Source organism: Mobula hypostoma, chromosome 15, assembly GCF_963921235.1.
Source record: "Mobula hypostoma chromosome 15, sMobHyp1.1, whole genome shotgun sequence".
NCBI classification, from domain to species: Eukaryota; Metazoa; Chordata; class Chondrichthyes; order Myliobatiformes; family Myliobatidae; genus Mobula; species Mobula hypostoma.
In genome coordinates this window covers 22,178,228-22,201,578 of record NC_086111.1, presented here as the reverse complement: position 1 = coordinate 22,201,578, position 23,351 = coordinate 22,178,228, and the positions used below count along the sequence as shown (strand labels likewise).

The 23,351-nt window shown below is 44.1% G+C and overlaps 1 protein-coding gene across 1 annotated transcript in view; it reads left to right on the top strand.

The window, feature by feature from the left end:
- ssuh2.4 (ssu-2 homolog, tandem duplicate 4) overlaps nucleotides 1-23,351 on the top strand; it is a 70,084-nt gene that overhangs the window by 8,063 nt on the left and 38,670 nt on the right. Inside the window, exon 3 of the mRNA XM_063067840.1 lies at nucleotides 21,671-21,766. Within this exon, the coding sequence (XP_062923910.1) occupies nucleotides 21,671-21,766 (96 nt within the window). The remainder of the gene's footprint in view (nucleotides 1-21,670; nucleotides 21,767-23,351) is intronic.

Genomic DNA, 23,351 nt, shown 5'->3' with positions numbered 1-23,351 from the left:
TTGCCAAGCAAATTTCCAGCCACTGAGTAACTATTTTGATGCAGGGTATTGCAGTGGATGTGCTGAGGCACACTACATCCCAGCTCCGTAAGCTTGACTGAGAAGAGGATCGTCTTTAAGAGAATTCCCATAGTGTGGAAGACTGAAATGTTAAATTGTTGGGTTCATGGGATAAAAAAGGGGTTTGAGTCTATAGTTACAGTACGGTTTGAGTATATAGATCAATATCAAAGCAAGATAGCCTTGTACGTATCATAAAACAACAACATACATTTATTCACCATCATTAACAGAGAAAGCTTGGAGACAGTGCGAGAGGGAGGATAGGCAGGTGATAGAGAAGGGATACGCTCAGGCCAATGGTTTGAGATGTGTCTATTTTTACGAAAGAAGCATCATGAACATACCACGTGAGCTTAGAGCATGGATCAGTACTTGGAGCTATGACTTGTAGAAACCCCAAGGCATTCTACAAGTATGTGAAGAGCAAGAGGATAAGATGTGAGAGAATAGGCCCAGTTAAGTGTGACAGTGGAAAAGTGTGTATGGAACCAGAAGAGATAGCAGAGGTACTTAATGAATACTTGGCTTCAGTATTCATTATGGAAAAGGACCTTGGTGATTGTAGGGATGATATACAGCAAACTGAAAAGCTTGAGCATACAGACATTAAGAGGATGTGCTGGAGCTTTTGGAAAGCATCAAGTTGGATAAGTCACCGGAAATGGACGAGATATACCCCAGGCTACTGTGGGAGGTGAGGGAGAAGATTGCTGAGCCTCTGTCGATGATCTTTGCATCATCAATGAGGAGGAGAGATGTTCCGGAGGATTGGAGGGTTGCGGATGTTCTTCAATTACTCAGGAAAGGGTGTAGAGATAGCCCAGGAAATTATTGGCCAGTCAGTCTCACTTAAATGGTTGGTAAATTGACGGAGAAGATCCTGGGAGGCAGGATTTATGAACATTTGGAGAGGCATAATATGATTGGGAATAGTCAGCATGGCTTTGTCAAAGGCAGGTTGTGCCTTACGAGCCTGATTCCTGATTGAATTTTTTTTTAGGATGTGACTAAACACATTGATGAAGGTAGAGCAGTAGATGTAGTGTATATGGATTTCAGCAAGGCATTTGGTAAGGTACTCTATGCAAGGCTTATTGAGAAAGTAAGGAGGCATGGGATCCAAGGAGACATTGCTTTGTGGATCCAGAATTGGCTTGCCCACGGAAGGCAAAGAGTGGCTGTAGACAGGTCATATTCTGTATGGAGGCCGGTGACCAGTGGTGTGCCTCAGGGATCTGTTCTGGGACCCCTACTCTTTGTGATTTTTATAAATGACCTGGATGAGGAAGTGGAGGAATGGGTTAGTAAATTTGCTGATGACACAAAGGTTGTGGGTGTTGTGGATAGTGTGGAGGGTTGTCAAAGATTAAAGCGGGACATTGATAGGATGCAAAACTGTGCTGAGAAGTGGCAGATGGAATTCAATCTGGATAAGTGTCAGGTGGTTCATTTTGGTAGGGCAAATATGATGGCAGAATATAGTATTAATGGTAAGACTCTTGGCAGTGTGGAGGATCAGAGGGATCTTGGGGTCTGAGTCCATAGGACACTCAAAGCTGCTGCACAGGTTGACTCTGTGGCTAAGAAGGCATACAGTGTATTGACCTTCATCAACTGTGGGATTGAGTTCAAGAGCCGAGAGGTAATGTTGCAGCTATAGTTGAAGTCAGAAGTTTACATACACCTTAGCCAAATACATTTAAGCTCAGTTTTTCACAATTCTTGACATTTAATCCTAGAAAACATTCCCTGTCTTAGGTCATTTAGGATCTCTATTTTAAGAATGTGAAATGTCAGAATAATAGGTGAGAGAATGATTATTTCAGCTTTTATTTCTTTCATCACTTTCCCAATGGGTCAGAAGTTTACATACACTTTGTTAGTATTTGGTAGCATTGCCTTTAAATTGTTTAACTTAGGTCAAACGTTTTGGGTAGCCTTCTACAAGCTCCTCACAGTAAGTTGCTGGAATTTTGTTCCATTCCTCCAGACAGAACTGGTGTAACTGAGTCAGGTTTGTAGGCCTCCTTACTCACACACACTTTTTCGGTTCTGCCCACAAATTTTCTATCGGATTGAGGTCAGAAAATGATGTCAAGTCTGGTTCATCCTTGGGAGCAATTCCAAATGCCTGAAGGTACCACGTTCATCTGTACAAACAATAGTACGCAAGGTTAAACACCATGGGACCACGCAGCCGTCATACCGCTCAGGAAGGAGACGCATTCTGTCTCCTAGAGATGAATGTACTTTGGCGCAAAGAGTGCAAGTCAATCCCAGAACAACAGCAAAGGACCTTGTGAAGATGCTGGAGGAAACAGGTAGACAAGTATCTATATCCACAGTAAAACGAGTCCTATATCGACATAACCTGAAAGGCTGCTCAGCGAGGAAGAAGCCACTGCTCCAAAACCGCCATAAAAAAGCCAGACTACAGTTTGCAAGTGCACATGGGGACAAAGATCTTACTTTTTGGAGAAATGTCTAGTCTGATGAAACAAAAATTGAACTGTTTGGCCATAATGACCATCGTTAAGTTTGGAGGGAAAAGGGTGAGGCTTGCAAGCCTAAGAACACCATCCCAACCGTGAAGCATGGGGGTGGCAGCATCATGTTGTGGGGGTGCTTTGCTGCAGGAGGGACTGGTGCACTTCACAAAATAGATGGCATCATGAGGAAGGAAAATTATGTGGATATATTGAAGCAACATCTCAAGACATCAGCCAGGAAGTTAAAGTTCAGTCGCAAATGGGTCTTCCAAATGGACAGTGACCCCAAGCATACCTCCAAAGTTGTGGCAAGATTGTTTAAGGAAAACAAAGTCAAGGTATTGGAGTGGCCATCACAAAACCCTGACCTCAGTCCGATAGAAAATTTGTGGGCAGAACTGAAAAAGCATGTGCGAGCAAGGAGGCCTACAAACCTGACTCAGTTGCACCAGTTCTGTCTGGAGGAATGGAACAAAATTCCAGCAACTTACTGTGAGAAGCTTGTGGAAGGCTACCCAAAATGTTTGACCCAAGTTAAACAATTTAAAGGCAGTACTACCAAATACTAACAAAGTGTGTGTAAACTTCTGACCCACTGGGAAAGTGATGAAAGAAATAAAAGCTGAAATAAATCATTCTCTCTACTATTATTCTGACATTTCACATTCTTAAAATAGTGATCCTAACTGACCTAAATCAGGGAATGTTTTCTAGGGTTAAATGTCAAGAATTGTGAAAAACTGAGCTTAAATGTATTTGGCTAAGGTGTATGTAAACTTCTGACTTCAATTGTATATAGGACCCTAGTCAGACCCCACTTGGAGTACTGTGCTCCGTTCTGGTCGCCTCACTACAGGAAGGATGTGGAAACCATAGAAAGGGTGCAGAGGAGATTTACAAGGATGTTGCCTGGATTGGTGAGCATGCCTTATGAGAATAGGTTGAGTGAACTTGGCCTTTTCTGCTTGGAGGATGAGAGGTGACCTGACAGAGATGTATAAGATGATGAGAGGCATTGATCGTGTTGAAATTCAGAGGCTTTTTCCCAGGGCTGAAATGGCTAACACAGGAAGACACTGTTTTAAGGTGCTTGGAAGTAGGTACAGAGGAGATGTCGGGGTATATTTTCTACGCAGAGAGTGGTGAGTGCGTGGAATGGGGTGACGGTGGTGGAGGTGGATATAATAGGGTCTTTTAAAAGACTCCTGGATATATACAAAGGTTTGTACATGGAGCTTAGAAAAATAGAGGACTATGGGTAACCCGAGGTAATTTTTAAAGTAAGTACGTGTTTGGTACAGCATTGTAGGCTGAAGGGCCTGTATTATGCTTGAGGTTTTCTATGTTTCTATGAAATTCAGACACTGTTTAAACTCAAGAGATTACCTTTCTATTTACAATTACTACATATTATCATTAAAGATTGGGAGAGCAGCATTTTTCCACAATTTGTCTTTTGCTCATTGCCTTTTGTCAGTCTTTGCTTATACGTAGCTTTTCGTATATTCTATTGTATTTTCTTAATTTCAAGAAAATGAATTCCAAGGTAGTATATGGTGACACACTGTATATATACCTAGATCACAAATTTACTTTGACTTTGACGTTGCAAGTAGTTTCCCCAACCCTGGGCTGCCAGTTTCTATCAGGTCGCAGGCTGTTGCGTGAAGTGATGAGATCGCTGATGTTATGGGTACTTTGTAGAAGATAGAATGAAGGATCGTCTGGCATAGAATCATAGAGCCTTACAGCACAGAAACCGGCACTTCGGCACATCTAGTCCAGCTCTAATTATTTTTCTTCCTCGTCCCATTGACCAAGTACCTGGACCATAACGCTCCATACCCCTCCCATCAATGTAGTTATCCAAGCTTCCCTTAAATGTTGAAATTGAACCATGTCCACCACTCCTGCTAGCAGCTCGTTCCACACCTTCTACTTCCTGACTCAAATACTGCTTGACTCAACGAGTTCCTCCACCATCTTGTTCGTTGTATCACTATAACTTACCTGACCCAAAACCAGGTCAGGAAGCTGGAATTTTAGAAGCATCGTTAAACAGGAAGGAAGGAGAAGTGGGGAGGGGGATTTAGAACTTTGGGTTTCAGTGGTTGGAACACGGGCAGCTTCACATTCTGTGCTCAGCAAAGGCGCTGCCAAATTACACCCATGTGACCAATTTACATACTCGCCCTTACTTCACAAATCTACTTCACTACCATATATCTGCTTCACGGATATGTTGCTTCACTAACAGATCGGAGTATGGTAGAAGTGTGGGGAAAGGTGCAGGTATGAATTATTTACAGAAGTGACCTTGTTTAAAACTCACTGTAAGTGGGGACGAGAACGAAGCAAAAAGAGCTAAGCTGAGGTGGGATTACTGGCTTCCCCCATTAGTGGCAAAGCTGGGCAAAGTTCTGTTGTTCAATACCTAAGAGAGCAGAGCTATCTGTGGTTTGTACAAATAATTCCAGAGCTTTTTCTAAGCTTATTCATCTTTTGGGATGTAGGTATTGGTGGCAGGGTCATCTCTTGTAGCCTGTTCCATAATTACCCTTGAATTGAGTAGTTTGCTGGTCCATTCCAGAGGGCAGATGGGAGTCTTATCACATTGTCGATGTGCATTCATTTTCAACATTTAAGAGAACGTAGATGGGAGGGGGTATGGGGGTATGGATGGCTATGGTCCAGGTGCAGGTCAATTGGACTAGGCATTAATAACTGTTCAGCATGGAGCAAATGGGCCAGAGGCCCTGTTCCTGTACGGTGGTTCTCTATGACTGTATGAGAGTCCGGTCCTGATAAGGAAGATACAGTTCCTTCACTGAGTAGGGATTAGTGGATCAGATGGGTTTCTAATGATAATCCAGCAGTTGTTTATGCGGTCTTCATTACTAATGAATTTATAATGACTTTATAAATGTGCAGAGCTGCAACAGTAACATAAATTTGGGTCTGTTGGATTGCAATCCAGGCGTCCGGAAAAGCAGTAGAGCAACTTAACTGCAGAGCTGCCGCTATTGCCCGGTGCAGTTGACGAACATTTATGTTTCAGTACTTAATGTCTTCTGTATGTGTTTAAGCTGAATAATGATTTAGCAGAAATAACTCTCCCCGATTTGGCAAATCAATGCACTCCCTATCCTTCTGAAGTGTTGGTATGGATGACAGCCAAGCAGAAGTAGTTGAACCAAGTGGGCTTTCTTGGTCACCAGACTAGAATCCCTCTGATCTGGCTCTCAGCAGATTTTGGATCTCATGATTCATCCATGCCTTCCGATCGAGGAAGACTGTGAATGATTGAGTGGGGACACAATCGTCTAGAACTGTTTTAAAGTCAGAGACAACGATGGTGTATTCATTCTGATCCACAAATGAGTCCTTGATCATGGCCCAGTCCACTGACTCAAAACAATCCTGTAGCCTCCTGTGACCACCTCTTTGTTGTCGGATCTCTGGAGTTTTCCTCTTTAGCCTCAGCCTGTATGCAGGTAGGAGAAGGATAACCAAGTGATCTGATTTACCAAAATCCGGTCTGGGCGTGGAACAGTAGCCATTCCTTATCTTGGTATAACAGGGTCTAGTTTGTTGGGGCCTCTGGTGCTACAGGTTTTATGCTGATGGTAATTGGACAGGGTTTTCTTCAAACAAGCCTGAGTGAAGTCTCCGACTCTGATTTGAAATGTGTCAGGATGGACTGTTTCTTATTTGGAGATGGCAACATGCTGTATCGTGAGCACTTGATTATAGCCAGTCGCTGCTGGTATGTAAATTGCAGTTAGGATCATGGATGAGAACTCCCTGGGTAATTAGAACGGATGGCATTTGACCATTGGATTTTCCAAGTCAGGGGAAGATGGGTTCGACAAAACTGCCACGTTGGAACTCCACTGAGAGTTTATTAGGAAACATACATTTCCTCATCCCGCTTTTTCTCAATCAGCAGTTTGGCTCATTCTGTAAATTGAGAAGCCTTGCTCAGAAAGAATTTCCTCATTGTGGTCATGCATGGGGAGACCATCTACACGGCTGGTGCATGTGTTCGTTAGCCTAGTGATGAAACATACCAACCACCGTGTAAACAGCTTATCAGCTGTGAGTTTTCCATCAAACTATACCCTGGATGTTGAAGCAACGGACGGGCAGTCCCGATCCCCCTACTCTTGGGGACTTAAGCCATTAGACCATAAGATATAGGAGCAGAAGCAGGCTATTCGGCCCATTGAGTCTGCTCCACCATTCAATCATGGCTGATCCAATTCTTTCAGTCATTCCCACTCCCCTCCCTCCTCTCCATACCCTTTGATGCCCTGGTTAATCAAGAGCCTATCTATCTCTGCCTTAAATGCACTCAATGACTTGGTCTTCAACGCTGCTCATGGCAACAAATTCCACAGATTTACCACCTTCTGACTAACGTAATTTCTCTGCATCTCTGTTCTAAATTGACGTCCTTGAATTCCGAAGTCGTGCCTTCTTGTCCTAGACTCCCCTACCATGGGAACTAACTTCGCCATATCTAATCTGTTCAGGCCTTTCAACATTCGGAATGTTTCTATGAGATTCCCCCTCATTCTCCTGAACTCCAGGAAATACAGCCCAAGAGCTGCCAGACGTTCCTCATATGGTAACCCTTTCATTCCCAGAATCATTCTCGTGAATCTTCTCTGAACCCTATCCAATGTCAGTATATCCTTTCTAAAATAAGGAGCCCAAAATTGCACACAGTACTCCAAGTGTGGTCTCATGAGTGCCTATAGAGCCTCAATATCACAGCCCTGCTCTTATATTCTCTATCTCTAGAAATGAATGCCAACATTCCATTCGCCTTCTTCACAATAGACTCAACCTGGAGGTTAACCTTTAGAGTATCCCGCACAAGGACTCCCAAGTCCATTTGCATTTCTGCATTTTGAATTCTCTGTCCATCTAAGTAACAGTCTGCCCGTTTATTCCTTCCACCAAAGTGCATGACCATACACTTTCCAACATTGTATTTCATTTGCCGCTTCTTTGCCCATTCCCCTAAACTAGCTAAGTCTCTTTGCAGGCTCTCTGTTTCCTCAACACTACCCACTCCTCCACCTATCTTTGTATCATCAGCAAATTTGGCCACAAATCCATTTATCCCATAGTCCAAGTCATTGACATACATCGTAAAAAGCAGCGATCCCAACACCGACCCCTGTGGAACTCCACTGGTAACCGGCAGCCAGCCAGAATAGGATCCCTTTATTCCCACTCTCTGTTTTCTGCCGATCAGCCAATGCTCCACCCATGCTAGTAACTTCCCTGTAATTCCATGGACTCTTACCTTGTTAAGCAGCCTCATGTTCGGCACCTTGTCAAAGGCCTTCTGAAAATCCAAGTACATCACGTCCACTGCATCTCCTTCGTCTACCCTGCTTGTAATTTCCTCAAAAAATTGCAGTAGGTTAGTCATGCAGGATTTTCCTTTCAGGAAACCATGCTGGCTTTGGCTTATCTTGTCATGTGCCTCCAGGTACGGCGTAATCTCATCCCTCACAATCGATTCCAACAACTTCCCAACCACTGATGTCAGGCTAACAGGTCTATAGTTTCCTTTCTGCTGCCTCCCACCTTTCTTAAATAGCGGAGTAACATTTGCAATTTTCCAGTCATCAGATGCAATGCCGGAATCTATCGATTCTTGAAAGATCATTGTTAATGCCTCTGCAATCTCTCCAGCTACTTCCTTCAGAACCCGAGGGTGCATTCCATCAAGTCCAGGAGATTTATCCACCCTCAAACTATTAAGCTTCCTGAGCACCTTCTCAGTTGTAATTTCACTGCAAATTCTTCACTTCCCTGTCTGGTATACTGCAGATTTCTTCCACTGTGAAGACTGATGTAAAATACGCATTCAGTCCCTCTGCTATCTCTGCGTCTCTCATTACAATATCTCCAGTGTCATTTTCTATTGGTTCTATATCTGCCATCAACTCTCTTTTACCCTTTATATACTTAAAAAAGCTTTTAGTATCTTCTTTGATATTAGTCGCCAGCTTCCTTTCGTAATCCATCTTTTCCTTCCTATTGACCTTTTTAGAGTCCTTCTGCAAGTTTTGAAAAGCTTTCCAATCCTCTCTCTTCCCACTAGCTTTCGCTTCATTGTATGCCCTCTCTTTTGCTTTTACTTTGGCTGTGACTTCACTGGTCAGCTACAGTAGTGTCCTTCTTCCAATCGAAAATTTCTTCTATTTGGAATAGATCTGTCTTGCACTTCCCTCATTTTTCGCAGAAACTCCGGCCATTTCTGCTCTGCTGTCCTTCCTGCTAGTTTCCTTTTCCGGTCAACCTTGGCCAAAGCCCAAAGTAAAGATTAGCTTTATTTGTCACATGTACATCAACACATACAGTGAAATGTATTATTTGTATCAATGACTAACACTGTCTGAGGATGCACTTGGGACAGTCAGCAAGTGTTACGATGCTTCTGGGACCAACACAGCATGCCCACAACTTACTAACCGGTATATCTTTGGAATATGGGAGGAAACTGGAAGACCCAGAGGAAACCTACATGATTATGTGGAGAAAGTACAAACTCCTTACAGACAGCGATGGGAATTGCCAGCACTGTAAAGTGTTCTGCTGACCGCTATGCGACCATGCTGCTGAAGATCGCGTCTGTGATTGGGTACCGATAACATTGCCCCACTTCTCCCATCCTGCTGCAGAACAGATTCTGCCAGTGTGCATTTTTCCTCTATTTTGCGTTCTACTTGGTGCACAAGGATGGACTGACAGTGCGTCTGCAGATTGTTATTGGCAGTGTTCAGCATCAGTCACAAGCTGGCAAAGACAGGGGTTATTAAATAAACAATTAACAAAAGGTGACCTGTTTCAGGGGGTACGACCTTTTTTGGGGTGGCATGTTAGCGTAGCGGTAAACGTCGTGCTGTGACAACGGGTTCAGTTATGCTGCTGTCTTTAAGGAGCCCACACGTCCTCCCAGTGACCGGGAGAGGTGCTAAAAACAAGAGGGCATGGTGTTAAGATGAAGAGGCAAGAAATGCCAAGCGGACATCAGGGGCAGCTTCTTCGCACAAAGGGAGGTGCTTCTTTGTGATGAGCTGACAGAAAGAGTGGTTGAGGCAGGCGCATTATCAACATTTTAAAAGCCATGTAGATACGGAGCCATGTGAAATGGAGACACCTCTTTTTCCCTTATTACAGAGACAGAGAGAGAGCCTATGGTATGTCAAATTATCGGGTGAACTAATAGTCTCTGGGGTACTGCAAGCCTGTATCTTTATTGATGTTTTGTTGCACGCTTGAGTGCTCAGTGGAGGGGGCTGATGTCTTTTTTAGCTGGTGGGGGAGGGAGGATTGTTGCTTTGCTGCTGATTACCCGTGGGAGGGGGGAGCTGGGGGGGTGCTTTGGGATTTTAACATTTAACTGTCATTCATTCTTTGGGGCACTCCTCTGTTCTTGTGGATGTTTGTGAAGAAAAGGAATTTCAGGATGTACATTGTGTACATTTCTTTGACATTAAATGTACCTTTGAAACCTTTGAATAAGTACATGGATAGGTGAGGCTTAGAGGGCTGTGGGCCAAACGCAGGCAGACGGGACTAGCTGACTAGAGATGGAAAAGTTGAACCAAAAGAACCTGTTTCCATGCTATATAACCCTATGATTTAGTGATCTCTAGAAATAGGTTTTGCTTTAGTTTTTTTTTGAGGGGACTTGGATATTGCTGGCATTTATCACCCAATCCTACTTGCCCTCCAGGAGGTGTGGTAAGCTCCCTTTTTGAATCACGACAGTCCATCCAGTGAACCGCCATGGTGCTGCTGGAGTGGGACTTCCAGGATATGGACCCAGCTATGATAAAGGACGGCATATTTTCAAATTGGGACGCTGTGTGAAGGAAAGGGACCTACAACGATTTTGGTGTTTGCCATGCACAATCTGACCTTGGTGGTAGGCATCATGCATTTGTAGGGGTGCCGTTGGATTCGTCTGGGTAAATACTCACAGTATAGATGCTACACACTGTGAGCTGGTGACGGAGACGATGAGCGGTTAGTGTGGTTGATGGAATGCCAGTCAGTAGGCTGGATTGTTCCAGATAGTATTGAGCTTCTTGAGCGTTGAGTTGCTCTCCATCAGATAAGTGGAGAGCATGCCACAGCGTTCTTGACCTTTGTATTGTAAATGGTGGAAAGGAGGTGAGCCGCTCGCTGCTGCGTACCTAGCTCTGACCTGCTTTCCATTGCCATGTATTTGTGGACTGGTCTAGTTGACGTTTTGATCATTGGTAATTCCTAGGAGGTAAATAACTGTCGACTGCATCGTGGTAATGTTAATGAATGTGAAGGGGAGGTGATTAGAGACTCTTTTGTTGGAGATGGTTATCAGCTGGCACTGATGTAGCACATGTGTTCCATGTCACATTAGGCCATGCTAGAATATATTCTATGGTCTTACTACAAGCGAGGATGGCCAGCTGAATGGAATTGAACACCACTGATGTGGTTATATTTGATTGTGCCATTTGTTTGGTTGTTAATAATGTTTAAAAGAATTCTGGTTGATGCTTCAGTGAGAGCCTTAAATGGTCACTCCCTGCCAGAGTGAGTTTGTAGCTCACTCAGTGCAGGGCGGGCTCATCAGTGAATGCAGGAAACAGGAAGCCTGGGTTGTCTCATCATTAATTCCCAGAGCCGTGAAGCCCTACGGCCTCAGGTCAGATGTGGGCAAGGACACCTCCTCTTGCTAACACCCACCTACCTCCCACAGCTGATAAATCAGTGGTTCCACATGTTGAACAACATTTAAGAGGAGCTTTGGAAGTGATAAGGACATGTCGTCGCCAATTAAACTGGTCTCTGAAAAGTCACACTCAATCACAGTTGAGCTCGAGGAGAATTGCGTGGCTCTGGTCACCAAACTGTGTTCTGAAGTTTGAACAAAGAAGTCCCATTTTTGTACAAAAGTTGTCTAATTGGATACAGATATTGACCAATTAGTTACCTTGAGGATGCTCAAATTCCTTATTTGCATGATCAATCACCAATCACAATATGGTTGTATGGGTATTAATAGCTACACATTAAAGGGTAGTAAAACTTCAGAATTAGTAAAGTAACTGACCAACAGTATCACCCTAGAACCCTTCATTTGCTGCTTTATCTTGTCTTGGCATGCCAAATGGCTCTTGTCCCAAAGGGAATCTACAGCACCTATATATAAAAAAAAGTATTCATCCCCTTGGAAGTTTTCATGCTTTATTGTTTTATAACATTGAATTAGCCATGGGCCCAGCTATGCCCACCTCTTTGTCAGCTACGTGGAACAGTCTATGTTCCAGGCCTACTCTGGTGACCCTCCTGCACTTTTCCTATGCTACATCAACAACTGCATTGGTGGTGCTTCCTATACCCGTGCTGAACTTGTCGACCATCCACTTTGCCTCCTATTTCCACCCTGCCCTCAAATTCATCTAGTCCATTTCTGACACATCCCTTCCTTTTCATCAACCTCATTTGTCTCTATCTCCGGGGACAGCTTATCCACTGATGTCTATTATAAGCCCACGGACTCTCGCAGCTATCTAGACTACACTTCATCCAACCCTACTACTTGTAAAAATATCATCCCCTTTTCTCAATTCCTCCTCCTCCACCACATCTTCTCTCAGGATGAGGCTTTTCATTCTAGAAGGAAGGAGATGTCCCTGTTCAAAGAAAGGGGCTTCCCTTCCTCCACCGTCAAAGCTGCCCTCAACTGCATCTCTTCCATTTCACACACATCTACTCTTACCCCATCCTCCTGCCACCCTACCAGCGATAGGGTTCTTCATCCTCATCTACCACCCCCACCAGCGTTTAGCACGTAATTCTCCAACACTTCTACCACCTCCAAAGGGATTCCACCACCAAGCATATCTTTCCCTCCCCTCCCCCCCCCAACATTCTGCTTTCCACAGGGATCACTCCCTACGTGACTCCCTTGTCCATTCATCCCTCCCCACTGATCTCCCTCTTGGCACTCATCCTGCAAGCAGAACAAGTGCTACACCTGCCCCTACATCTCCCTCGCTCCCATCCAGGGCCCTAAACAGTCCTTCCAGGTGGGGCGACACTTCAGCTGTGAGCTTGTTGGGGTCATTTACTGTGTTCAGTGCTCCCATGTAGCCTCCTGTACATCAGAGAGACCCGACGTAGATTGGGAGACTGTTCACCGAGCATCTACGCTCCATCCGCCAGAACAAGCGAAATCTCCCAGTGGCCACCCATTTTAATTCCACTTCCCATTCCCATTCTAATATGTCCATCCATGGCCTCCTCCACTGTCGTCGTGAGGCCACATTAGGTTGGGGGAACAACACCTTATATTCCGTACCTGATGGCATGAAAATCGATTTCTCAAACTTTCGATAATGCCCCCCACCCTCCCCCTTCTCCATTTCCCATGCCCTTTACCCTCTGTCACCTCATCTCCTTGCCCGTTCATTAACTCCCGCTGGTGTTCCTTCCTCCTTTTTTGTCTTCCATAGCCTTCTGTCTCTTTCATCAATCAACTTCCCAGCTCCCTCTCCTCCAGGTTTCACCTATCACCTGGTGGTTCTCTCTCTCCCCTTCCCCCACCTTTTAAATTTACTCCATCAACCAGTCATGTTGATTGGTTATAGAAGTCAGATAACTAGTTAAATGGTGATCTGTTTTTGGAAAACTGTGTGCAGTCAAGGTGTTTCAATTGATTGTCGTAAAAATACACCTGTATCTGGAAGATCTAACTGCTGGTGAGTCAGTATCCTGGCAAAAAGTACACTGTAAAGTAAAAAGAACACTCCAAACATATCCGCAAAAAGGTTATTGAAAAGTACAAGTCAGAAGATGGATACAAGAAAATTTCCAAGCCACTGAATATCCCTTGAAGTACAGTTTAGTCAATCATCAAGAAATGGAAAGAATATAACACAGCTGTAAATCTGCCTGGAGCCGGCCATCCTCAAAAACTGAGTGACCGTGCAAGAAGGGGATTAGTGAGGGAGGCCACCAAGAAACCTATACAACTCTGGAGCAGTTACAAGCTTCAGTGGCTGAGATGGGAGAGACTGCACATTCAACATATACAACATCTGTTGCCCGGGTGCTTCACCAGTCACAGCTTTATGAGGAATGGCAAAGCAAACGCCACTGTTGGAAAATACTCACATGAAATCTCGTCTAGAGTTTACCAGGATGCATGTGGGAGACTCTGAAGTCAGCTGGAAGAAGATTCTGTGGCTTGATGAAACCGAAATTGAGCTTTTTGTCCATCAGTCTGAACGCAATGTTTGACGTAAGCCAAACACCACACATCATCAAAAACACACCATCTCTACTGTGAAGCATGGTGGTGGCTGCATCATGCTGTGGGGATGCTTCACTGCAGCAGGCCCTGGAAGGCTTGTGAAGGTAAAGAGTAAAATGAATGCAGCAAAATACAGGGAAATCCTATACGAAAACCAGATGCAGTCTGCAAGAGAACTGTGATTTGGGAAAAGATTTGTTTTCCGCAAGACATTGACTCCAACATAAAGCCAAAGCTACACAGGAATTGCTTAAAAACAACAAAGTTATTATCCTAGAGTGGCCAAGAGAGAGTTCAGACCTCAATCCAATTGAGAATTTGAGGCTGGACTTGAAAAGGTCTGTTCAGTCACAATCCCTGTGCAATCTGAGCAGTAAAGAATAATGGGGAAAAATTCGTGTCCAGATGTACAAAGCTGATAGAGACCTATCCACACAGTCAAGGCTCTTAATTGTTGCCAAAGGTGCATCTACTAAATACTGACTCAAAGTGGGTGAATACTTATGCAATCAATTATTTTGTATGTAATTAATTTAGTTCAATTTGTAGAGATCTGTTTTCACTTTGACACGAAAGGGTCTCTTCTGTTGATTAGTGTCAAAAAAGTCAAACTAAATCCACTGTGATTCAGTGTTGTAAAACAATAAAACATGAAAATTTCCAAGGGGTTGAATACTTTGTATAGGCACTGTCTATGTCACCATGTACAACCCAGAGGTTCACTTTCTTGCAGCCATTCACAATAAGTACAAAGAAACAGCATAGAATCAGTGAAAAGGTGTATAAAACAAGATTGACCAACCGCCAATGTACAAAAGACAACAAGATGTACAAAAATAAAAGAGAAGCGAAGTAGTAATAATAAAGAAAAACAAGCAATAACGATAACATTCGATGAAGAGTCCTTGAAAGTGAGTTCGTAGGTTGTGGGAACAGTTCAGTGTTGGGGTGAGTGAAGTCGTTCCCTCTGGGTCGAGACCCTGATGGTTGAGGGTAATAACTGTTCCTGAACATGGCGGTGTGGGTCCTGCGGCTCCTGTATCTCCTTGAAGGTAGCAGCGAGATGAGAGCATGGACTGGCTGATTGGGTTCCTTGATGATGAATGCTGTTTTCCTGCGACACCACTCCTTGTAGATGTGCTGAATAGTGGGGAGGGTTTTATCCATGATGGACTGGGCTGTTTTTGTAGGTTTTTCCATTCAAGGGCATTGGTGTTTCCATGCCGGGCCACGCTGCAGCCAGTCAGTACACTCTCCATTGCACATCTATAGAAGTTTGTCAAAGTTTTAGATCTTTGCAAACTCGTAGAGATGCTGCTGTACTTTCTTCTTAATGGCCCTTATATGGTAGGCCCAGGACAGATCCTCTGATGTGATAACGCTGACAAATTTAAAATTGATGACCCTCTCCACTACTGATCCTCTGAAGAGGACTGTCTTATGAACCTCCGGTTTCTTCCTCCTTTCCTGTAGTCAATAATCATCTCCATGGTCTTGTTGACATTGAGTGAGAGGTTGTTGTTGTAGCACCACTCAGCCAGATTTTCAATCCCCCTCATTTATTCTGATTCAGCCAACGACAGTTGTGTAATTAGCAAACTTAAATATGGCATTGGAGATGTGCTTAGAGCAGGAGGCTAAGCACACAGCCTTGTGGTGTACCGGTGCTTATGGAGATTGTGGAGGAGATATTGCCAATACAAACTGGTTGGGGTCTGCAAGTGAGGGAAAAGAGGCTCCAGTTACACAAGGAGGTATTGAGGCTATATCTTGGAGCTTATAGATTAGTTTTGAAGGGATGATAGTGTTGAATGCAGAGCTGTAGTAATGAGAAGAGGACTTATCCTAGGTGGTTATAAGAGATGGTCATGATGCCCATGGTGGATCTGGCTAGGATGCCCATAGTGGGCCAAGGGCCAGGGATGTATCACTGTTGGGTTCTGGGTAATTTGTTATTGCCACATGTAGCAAGTTACAGTGAAAAGTGTTGTTTTGCATGCCATTTGCACAGATCATTTCATCACATCAGAACATCAAAGTTGCACAAGGGGAAAGCAGTAACAGAATGCAGAGTAAAGTGTTGCAGTTAATTTCAAAGTGCTGTACAGACATGCGCTAATGTGCAGGGCCATGATGAAATTGAGAGGCCAAAGGTCCTTATGTGTTCAGAAGTGTGATAACAGTGACATCCTTAACCAGTCTGCACTGTAAGTGATTCTACACCCACAGCACCGTACTTCGTGCATTTACCCCAATTCTGCTGAACATTGGGCAGCAAGTATAAACGTCTGAAAGCGTGAACCGTCAGGCTGAAGTGCAGCTTCTCGATCTTCGACAGTTGGTTAAGGATGTCATTGCTATATATTCACTATTTATGCTAGTGGGATTTGAACTCGCTTTGGACTCCTTCAACACCCTGCTGCCCGGCGCACATGTACAGTTTGTCTAAACCTCCCTCCTCTTTCCCCCCCCCCACCACTCCCCAACTCACAGCCACACTGCGCTGGTCACGTTTCATCTGTACGATGGCTTGTTTTTATTAATAATAGTGCCAGTGGCATTATGCTGCCTTACATAAACATGCACCCTGCACTTTGTGTCAACCTGTCAGTTTTCATCCCTTGTTACTCAGGGACATGCTAGTATTATTTTGTGACTGTATATACTGGAGTGTGACTATAAGTACTATGTTTTACACCTTGGCCCCAGAGGACAATGTTTCGTTTAGCTACATTCATGTTCTGGTTGAATAACTATAAACTTGAACTTGAATTTCCCCTGCTCTTTAGATGACTGAGGTAAAATATAATAACACATGGGCGTCACCTCAGGAGACAGCAGTTGAGGTAATGTTTTGGATTGTTGAGCTGTCATTAGCACATGTTCTGATGATCCACTGATGGTGTCTCCCCATCCATCTTCAGAGCTGAAACCTGCTTTCAGCCAACAGCTGGCTGTTATCAGGAGTCCCCACAGCCCCTCTCATTTACACAATTTTGCAGCTTAAGATCTGGCTGGAGGGTGCTGACTCTGCTCTTCAGCACCAATTCCAGCACACAGACTGGAGTGCGTTTGCTGCCCATGCCACCACAGACTCTCAGATTAACATTGACTTATATACCAACTCTGTCCTTGAGCACATCAGGTGTGTAGATAGTGGCATCACAAAAACAAATAAAAGTTTTCCCCAATCAGAAACCATGGATGAACAGAGAAGCTCGCCTCCTGCTCAAAGCCAGAGATTCAGCCTTCAGGTCTGGAGACCGGGAGGCTTACAGCTCAGCCAGGGCCAACCTGAGGAGGGGAATCTCTCAGGCTAAACACATATACAAACAGAGAATCGAGGAGCAGTTCAACTCCTCGGACCCCCTGCACATGTGGCATGGCATACAGGTCATTACAGACTTCAAACGACCTAGTACTGTGCCCCCTTCCAGCTCGGCTTCCCTCCCTGATGAGCTCAATTACTTCTACGCCCACTTTGACCGAGAGAACAAGGAGGTCACCCTCAAAGCGGATCTCCCACCTGGTGAACTGCCTCTCTCACTTTCCACCTCCGATGTTTGTGCCACCCTGAGCAGGGTGAATGTACGGAAGGCAGCTGGTCTGGATGGAATACCTGGCCATATGCTCAGAGTCTGTGCAGGCCAGTTAGCCAGGGTCTTCACGGACGTTTTCAATCTGTCCCTGGCCCAGGCAGTTGTCCCCTCAAGCTTCAAGATTGCCACCATCGTGCCAGTGCTAAAGCATTCCACTGCCACGGGCCTGAATGACTTGCGTCCAGTTGCACTCACCCCCATCATTGCAAAGTGCTTTGAGAGACTGGTTCTATCACATCTGAAATCCTGTCTGCTCACTACCCTGGACCCCCATCAATTTGCCTATCGCACCAACAGGTCAACAGAGGACTCCATCTCCACGGCGCTTCACTCTGCCCTGACCCACCTGGACAGCACCAACTCTTACGTCAGAATGCTGTTCATTGACTTTAGTTCGGCATTCAATACTGTGATCCCCTCCAAGCTGATCGCCAAACTTCGCCAGCTTGGTATCAGCTCATCCCTCTGCAATTGGACCTTGGACTTTCTGACTAACAGACCCCAATCAGTTAAGTTAGACAACCTCTCCTCCTCCACTTTCACCCTGAACACCGGCATGCCTCACGGCTGTGTGCTGAGCCCTCTTCTGTACTCCCTTTTCACCTATGACTGCATTCCTGTACATGGTTCTAACTCCATAATCAAGTTTGCAGACGACACCACGCTGGTTGGCCTGATCAGAGGGGATGACGAGACGGTCTACAGGGACGAGGTCCAGCACCTGGCCGCATGGTGTGCCAACAACAACCTGGCCCTTAACACCCAGAAGACCAAGGAGATCATTGTGGACTTCAGGCATGCTAGGAGCCACACTCACATCCCCATCTACATCAACGGAGCTGTAGCGGAGCGTGTATCAAGCTTCAAATTCCTTGGTGTCCACATTTCCAAGGATCTCATCTGGTCCCTGAACTCCTCCATCCTGATCAAAAAGGCACAACAGCGCCTTTATTTCCTGCGGAGCATAAAGAAAGCTCACCTCTGTTCCAGGATACTGACGGACTTTTACCGCTGTACCATTGAGAGCATACTCACCAACTGGATCTCAGCGTGGTATGGCAATTGTCCCGTTTCGGACCGCAAAGCACTCCAGCGTGTGGTGAAAACTGCCCAGCAGATTATTGGCACCCAATTGCCCACCATTGAGAACATCTACCATAAATGTTGCCTGGGCAGGGTGAAAAGCATTATCAGGGATGCATCTCACCCTAACCATGGACTTTTTACTCTCCTCCCATCCGGTAGGCGCTACAGGAGCCTCCGCTCCCACACCAGCAGACACAGGAAGAGCTTCTTCCCTGAGGCTGTGACACTGCTGAACCTCACATCACAGTGCTAAGCAGTATTGCACCCATATTGTACTGTCTCAGTACTTTTGTATTTGTGTGCTGTAGCACTTACTTTTTATTTGCAGTTATCTTGTAAATAACACTATTCTTTGCATTTCTGGTTAGATGCTAACTGCATCTCACTGGCTTTGTATCTGTACTGGGCACAATGACAGTAAAGTTGAATCTAATCTAATCTAAAATTTATGCTGTCACCTTCAAGCACAGATTGTTGATCTTGATTCCCAAGTCTCTCTACCACTAATCTTGAGTGCACAATAATTCAGCCTGAACTCTTGAGAGTACCATTCAATAGACACAGACCTACAAGTTTGACAATTCTGTGTGTTTTCCTGTGCTGTTTCTTTTGATCTAATCATCTTTATCCTGTTGGTTCTAAGTCCATGTATTGGTCTATTTAGTGAACTGATCCATTGTCAGTAAGGAATGCCTGTTTTTGCTATTCAGTTAATGTCTACAAAGATATTCTGATGAGGAAATTAGTTGATCAATATCCTGAGAGGTTGAATGACTTTTAAGCCAGTAATGATTCTGATGTTTGCCACTTCAAAGGGATCAAATCCAAACTTGGTGGAGCTATGATTATTACCTGTCTGACAGACACTCTGCAGGGTTTTAGAGAATGAAACCAATAGTTAAATTTCAGTTCCTGTGTGGGGGTGTGTGGCATGTGGGTGTATATCTATCGATAGCATCTCCAAAACTTACTGCAGCTCACTGCCTATTTTAAAAGTTAATTAAAAATTCCCATGATCCCCCACAATATACTGAGACATGAAGCCCGGCTAATTTTTAGCTTAGATTGAACATTTTTTTAAGTAGCTTTATTTATCACATGTAATATGAAAATGTGAGGTGAAATGTGCTGTTTGCATCGACATCTGACACAGTCCGAGGATGTGTTGGATAGCTCACGAGTGTCGCCATGCTTCTGGCACCAACGTAGCATTCCCTCAAGTTACTAACCCAAACCCATACATGTTTGAAATGTGGGAGGAAACCGGAGCACCCAGATGAAACCCACACGATCACAGGGAGAACGTAAACAACGCCTTACAGATGGTAGCGTGAATCCGTTGCTGGCGCTGTAAAGTGTAAAGTTAACAGCTATGCTGCCATGCAGCCCAATTTGTATGAAAAAGCCCACCAAGCTGTCTATACGATACAGGTGGTCAGCCCCTTTTAGTGGAGATTAATTTTGAGATACCTGCTTATATGCTGCAGGTCTGCCTCTGTCACTCTTCGAATTACTGGTCCATAGGTTTGGTTCATCAGCAATTCTGCATCCACTGTGCAATATTGTAGGTAGTGACCAGAGCTATTTTAAATGATTCAATAGCTGTTAGTGACCAAGAGCTCACAGATTCAGCAGTTATAGGGAAGGCAGTCAGAATGCGGGCCTTTATTTCAAAAGGATTGGAGTACGAAGATAGAGAGGTCTTCCTGCAACTGGACAATGTACGTGAGACCACAACTAGAGTACTGTGAACAGTGTTGGCTCCACGAGACAGTGAAAGATATTTCACTGGAAGCATTTTAGTGAGGGTTCACTAGAATGATCTTAGCCTGCGCCTGAGTGTGAAGGGTTTGCTTTAAGTGGAGCTTAAACAGGTAGGGACTCGCTGGAGTTTAGAAAAATGAGAGAAAGTCATTTCGAAACTTTGAAAATTGTTAGGGGGACTTAGAGGGCTAGACAGGTTCAATTGTGAGATCCTGCACCCTCTCCTGGAAGAGTCCAGAAGCAGAGGGTATGGTCCCAGAACATTTCAGCCTATTTAAGACTGAGATGAGGAAGAATTTTTTGCTTTCCGAGGGTTGCCGATCTTAGGATCTTAGGGCAGAGTCCTTGGGTATATTTAATGCTGAGAGACATAGATTTCTATTCAGCAATGATACCCAAGGAAATGAAGAAAGGGCAGGAAAGTGGACTTGGAATAACAGGTCAACCTGGATTCCACTGAAGGACACAACAGGCTTAAGGGAGTGAATTGCCTTCACTTGTTCCTACTTCTCTCTTTAGTTAGTACCGTTTGTAAAATCAGACTATGCACATATGCGGTGAAGTGCCTCATTTGCATTAATGACCAAGGATATGCTGGGGATAGTCCTGTGTGTGTTACCACACATCACAGTCCCAATGCTATAGAAAAAAAAATCTGCAAAAAACAAGGCAGTGCAAAACAAAAAAAATAACAATTAATGACAAGTCCAGATTAAATAAAGCAAGCTCAAAGTAAATTTATTATCCAAGCTTGTATAGATCACCATATACTACCTTGAGGCAGGCATTCATAGTAAAACAAAGAAATACAACAGAATCAATGGAAAAATACTCTGAAAAACAAACAAGGTTCGAATGAAGACTGTGCAACTAGCTAACTAATTAATACTAAGAATAAGAGTTGTATAGTTCTTGAAAATGAGTCGGTGGGTTGTGTTCAGAGTTGAGAGTGCAGTTATCCATACTGCTTCAGTATCATGATGTTTGAAGGGTGACAGTTGTTCCCGAGTCTAATGGTGTGGGTCCTAAGGCTCTTGTACCTCTTGGTGGGTGGTAGTAGTGAGAAGAGAGCATGGCCTGGATGGATGGTGGGAGTCCTTGATGATAGGTGCAGCTTTCTAGTGAAGCTGCTCCTTGTCGATGTGCCCGATCATGGGGAGGACTTCATCCGTGTTGGGCTGGGCTGTATCCACCACTTTTTGAGATTCTTCCATTCTTACTTCTGAGAGGAGTATAAATATAGATACAAGGGCAAATGAGTCAGAAAGACTGTTACTTCTCTTTTAATGGCTCATCTCGTTCATTCAACAGAAGCATGTGCCATATTGTCTTTGCAGCTTACCCTGGAGCTCCACAGGCTGAGGAAGTTCCGTCCGCACCACCAGCTCACCTGCTGGATGACGTCACTGGATATGAGGGGACCGTAGGTGGTGGTAAGTACTGGGTTTTGGTTCAGTGATTTTTTTTTGGTCAGAGCAGGATGTAGCAGCTGCTACACCACCCGAAGCATGAGCCATTGCATCGAGTTTTCGTGACTTCACTTGTACGCAGCTCGATCGCAGTTCCACATTTGCGGCTTTCTCATTCCTGCCACCTTGAACTAATGCCACAGTAAGAGTCAAATGGGACCAGCCGCAAAATGGAACCAGCAGCTGGTTGCTGCACTGCTGGTTTGCATTGGGAAGGGGGAAGTGCAGTCATGCTGAAGCCAAAGTTACCAACAAGTCAAACTTGCATTTTCTGGTCACCCTTCTATATGCAATTAATTAAGACTGTGGGACCAGTGCATTTTGGCCCCGCTATGCGGCTACCCCAATTAAGACAAACTACCATTTAACTGAGTAATAAATTCTGTATTTAAATGAAAAACAGAACAAATTAGAACACCACCGATATTACTGTAGTACTATAAAACTGTGTATTGGTTCCTAATAGTTATCGACAGAGGAATTTATACCATGTACACTGCCGTGTTCGTTTGATTGAACAAAATCAATGCAGACACCGATAAATGAATGCAGTGCCGATAAAGGACTGCCTTCATTGCCTTTCTATATGAACTAGTATCAAAATTCACTGATTTGTAAATTTGCATTGGTTCACTCAAATGAATAACATTACACAAGCATACTTACAGAACTGATGTTATTTAAAAGCTGTTCGCTCTTAGCACAGTATAGTGTCTAACAGCCACACAATTATATGTAACTGAGGCTAGTTAGAAACTGCTGCATCCTCCAAATCTTCATTTTAATTGTAACATTCAACATGATTGTCAATACCTTCAAATTCTTCATAGTTCCTAAGTTGCTTAAGTAGAGAAATCATTTAATTTTCACTCCTGGCATTTACTCGCATATCGAAGCCTGAATGCTTGAAACCACAGTCATTAAAACAGTTTGAATTTTATTACTGCCTATTTCTTTCCAACTATCCGTGACAAAAATCACTGCATTTTGAAAACAAACAAATGCAACTAACACTATTTAAAAACTGTTCACTTTTAGCACACTGTAGTGTCAACGGCCACAGAAGTGCACATGACTGACACTAGTTAGAAACTGCTTGGCAACAGTCTCCTGTCCCTGTTAAGTGGCACAGTGTCCTAAATAAATGAAAGAAATCCTGGCTAATTTCTCGATTAGTGTTTTCTTTACAAGTTGTCACAAGTAAACAGCTGCCATGATTAACTGGTGACCCAATTAATTTGAATCCACTGTATTTGCAAAATTACTGTGCATTTCTCTTTAACATACATGGAGAGAGTAGCATCAAAATGGAGAAATGCTTCCTATCTGTCTCCGGGCCCTTTCCTGAAAAATGGACTCCATACTCCATACTGGAGGTCTTTTCAAAGTGCTGTACCTCAAGTGACTCTGGAAGATGTTATCAGGCTATTAACTAGCACCTCTAAATCCTGGTCTTTTCAGATCTAATAATTCATACAGATGTAAATTAGTGGAGCCCCTTCCACTCACTGTAATCCCACACTCTCACTCATCCCTTGCCTCACCCTGT